Below are 3255 nucleotides of genomic sequence, written 5' to 3'. Positions count from 1 at the left end.
GATCCCATCATTCCATGATCCCATCATTCCAGGATTTCCCAATTCCATGACTCTTTGACTCCTTGATCCCATCATTCCATGATCCCATCATTCCATGATCCCATCATTCCAGGATTTCCCGATCCCATGAATTTGTGACTCCTTGATCCCATCATTCCAGGATTTCCTGATTCCATGACTCTTTGATTCCATGGATTCGTGATTCCTTGATCCCATCATTCCAGGATTTCCTGAGCCCGGGGCTCCGGGATTCCAGGATTTCCTGATCCTGGGAATTCGTGGTTCCTCGATCCCATCATTCCAGGATTTCCTGATCCCTTAGCTCTGGGAATTCCAGGATTTCCTGATCCCATGAATTTGTGACTCCTTGATCCCATCATTCCATGGCTCTTTGACTCCTTGATCCCCTCATTCCATGACTCTCTGATTCCATGATTTTCTGATTCCATGATTTTCTGATTCCATGAATTCCATGACTCTTCGATCCCAGAGAGTTTTCCAGGAGGTTCTTGGGGGTCTCCAGGAGCTCCCTTGGATTTTCCAGGCGGTCCTGGGGGTCTCCAGAGGGTTTTCCAGGAGGTTCTGGGGGTCTCCAAGAGATCCCTTGGACTCTCCCGGTGGTCCTGGGGTTCTCCCGAGGCCCCGGCACTCCCAGAATTCCCAGAATTCCCGTTCATTCCCCGTTCCCAGAGGAGGCCGAGGGCCAGATCCAGGAGCTCCCTTGGATTTTCCAGGAGGTTTTGGGGTTTTCCAGGAGGTTTTGGGGTTCTCCAGGAGATCCCTTGGACTCTCCAGGTGATCCTGGTGTTCTCCCGAGGCCCCGGCACTCCCAGAATTCCCAGAATTCCCATTCATTCCCGTTCCCAGAGGAGGCCGAGGGCCGGATCCAGGAGCTCCTTTGGATTTTCCAGGCGGTCCTGGAGGTCTCCAGAGGGTTTTCCAGGAGGTTTTGGGGTTTTCCAGGAGGTTTTTGGGATCTCCAGGAGATCCCTTGGACTATCCAGGCGGTCCTGGGGTTCTCCCAAAGCCCCGGCATTCCCAGAATTCCCAGAATTCCCATTAATTCCCCTCTTCCAGAGGAGGCCGAGGGCCGGATCCAGGAGCTCCCTTGGATTTTCCAGGCGGTCCTGGAGGTCTCCAGAGGGTTTTCCAGGAGGTTCTGTGGTTCTCCAGGAGCTCCCTTGGATTTTCCAGGATGTCCTGGGGTTTTCCAGAGGGTTTTCCAGGAGNGGTTTTTGGGGATCTCCAGGCGGTTTTTTGGGGTCTTGGGAGTCTCCAGAGGTTTTTCCAGGAGGTTCTGGGGTTCTCCAGGAGATCCCTTGGACTATCCTGGTGATCCTGGGGTTCTCCCGAGGCCCCGGCATTCCCAGAATTCCCATGAATTCCTGTTCCCAGAGGAGGCCGAGGGCCGGATCCAGGAGATCCCTTGGATTATCCAGGAGGTCCTGGGGGTCTCCAGAGGGTTTTCCAGGAGGTTCTGGGGTTCTCCAAGAGATCCCTTGGACTCTCCCGGTGATCCTGGGGTTCTCCCGAAGCCCCGGCATTCCCAGAATTCCCAGAATTCCCATTAATTCCCCTCTTCCAGAGTAGACCAAGGGTCGGCTCCAGGAGCTCCCTTGGATTATCCAGGAGGTTTTTGGGGTCTCCAGGAGGTTCTGGGGGATCCCTTGGACTCTCCAGGTGATCCTGGTGTTCTCCCGAGGCCCCGGCACTCCCAGAATTCCCAGAATTCCCGTTCATTCCCGTTCCCAGAGGAGGCCGAGGGCCGGCTCAAGGAGCTCCCTTGGATTATCCAGGTGGTCCTGGAGGTCTCCAGAGGGTTTTCCAGGAGGTTCTGGGGTTCTCCAGGAGATCCCTTGGACTCTCCAGGTGGTCCTGGGGTTCTCCCGAGGCCCCGGCACTCCCAGAATTCCCAGAATTCCCGTTCATTCCCCGTTCCCAGAGGAGGCCGAGGGCCGGATCCAGGAGCTCCCTTGGATTATCCAGGCGGTCCTGGGGGTCTCCAGAGGGTTTTCCAGGAGGTTTTTGGGGTCTCCAGGAGGTTTTTGGGATCTCCAGGAGATCCCTTGGATTTTCCCAGTGGTCCTGGGGTTCTCCCGAAGCCCCGGCATTCCCAGAATTCCCAGAATTCCCATTAATTCCCCTCTTCCAGAGGAGACCAAGGGTCGGATCCAGGAGCTCCCTTGGATTATCCAGGAGGTTCTGGGGGTCTCCAGGAGGTTCTGGGAGGTCCCTTGGACTCTCCAGGTGATCCTGGGGTTCTCCTGAGGCCCCGGCATTCCCAGAATTCCCAGAATTCCCGTTCATTCCCGTTCCCAGAGGAGGCCGAGGGCCGGCTCAAGGAGCTCCCTTGGATTATCCAGGAGGTTTTTGGGGGTTTCCAGGAGGTTCTGGGGTTCTCCAGGAGATCCCTTGGACTCTCCAGGTGGTCCTGGGGGTCTCCAGAGGGTTTTCCAGGAGGTTTTTGGGGTCTCCAGGAGGTTTTTGGGATCTCCAGGAGATCCCTTGGACTCTCCTGGTGGTCCCGGGGTTCTCCCGAGGCCCCGGCACTCCCAGAATTCCCAGAATTCCCGTTCATTCCCGTTCCCAGAGGAGGCCGAGGGCCGGCTGGAGGAGCTGCACCGGCGCCGGCAGCTCCTGGCCGGGTTCTGCAAAGTGCTGCTGCACGGGGGGCTGGAGCTGCGCCGCGCCTCCGACGTCTTCAAGCACTACTCCAAGGTCTGGGAATGCCGGGAATGCCGGGAAGGGCTCCAGGGGGCTTTGGGAATTCTCGGGGGCCCCCCCAGGCCCGGATTTGGGGGGATTTTGGGGTCTCCGGGAGGTTCTCCGGGAGGTTCTCCATGTCCATGAGGGCTCCTGGGGGGTCTTTGGGGATCTCCAAGGGGTCTCCAGGGGAATTTGGGATCTCTGGGGGTCCCTGGGATTCTCCAGGGATCTTTGGGAATTCTTGGTGTCCCCCCCAGTCCCGGATTTCCTGGGATTTTGGGGTCTCCGGGAGGTTCTCCGGGAGGTTCTCCACGTCCGTGGGGTCTCCTGGGGGAGGTTTGGGAGTCTCTTGGGGGGATCTTTGGGATCTCTGGGGGTCTCCAAAGATTCTCTGGGGTCTCCAAGGATTCTCCAAGAATTTGGGAATTCTTGGGGCCCTCCCCAGTCCCGGTTTTCCCAGGATTTTGGGGTCTCTGGGAGGTTCTTCACGTCCGTGGGGTCTCCTGGGGGGGGTTTTTGGGCCACTCCAGGGGGTCTCTGGGGGTCTCC

The 3255-nt window shown here is 57.7% G+C and overlaps 1 protein-coding gene across 1 annotated transcript in view; it reads left to right on the top strand.

The window, feature by feature from the left end:
- The window catches only part of LOC108510172 (cohesin subunit SA-3-like), a gene marked incomplete at both ends in the record, with an annotated part of 14841 nt that extends 12055 nt beyond the window's left edge, over positions 1-2786 (top strand). Inside the window, one exon of the mRNA XM_017839858.1 lies at positions 2591-2786. Coding sequence (XP_017695347.1) covers positions 2591-2786 — 196 coding nt within the window. The remainder of the gene's footprint in view (positions 1-2590) is intronic.
- Between the last annotated feature and the right edge of the window lie 469 nt (positions 2787-3255).

This window comes from Lepidothrix coronata, unplaced genomic scaffold (genome assembly GCF_001604755.1).
Source record: "Lepidothrix coronata isolate B3197 unplaced genomic scaffold, Lepidothrix_coronata-1.0 Scaffold520, whole genome shotgun sequence".
In the NCBI taxonomy this organism is placed as follows: Eukaryota; Metazoa; Chordata; class Aves; order Passeriformes; family Pipridae; genus Lepidothrix; species Lepidothrix coronata.
This window is presented reverse-complemented; position numbering and strand designations above follow the sequence as displayed.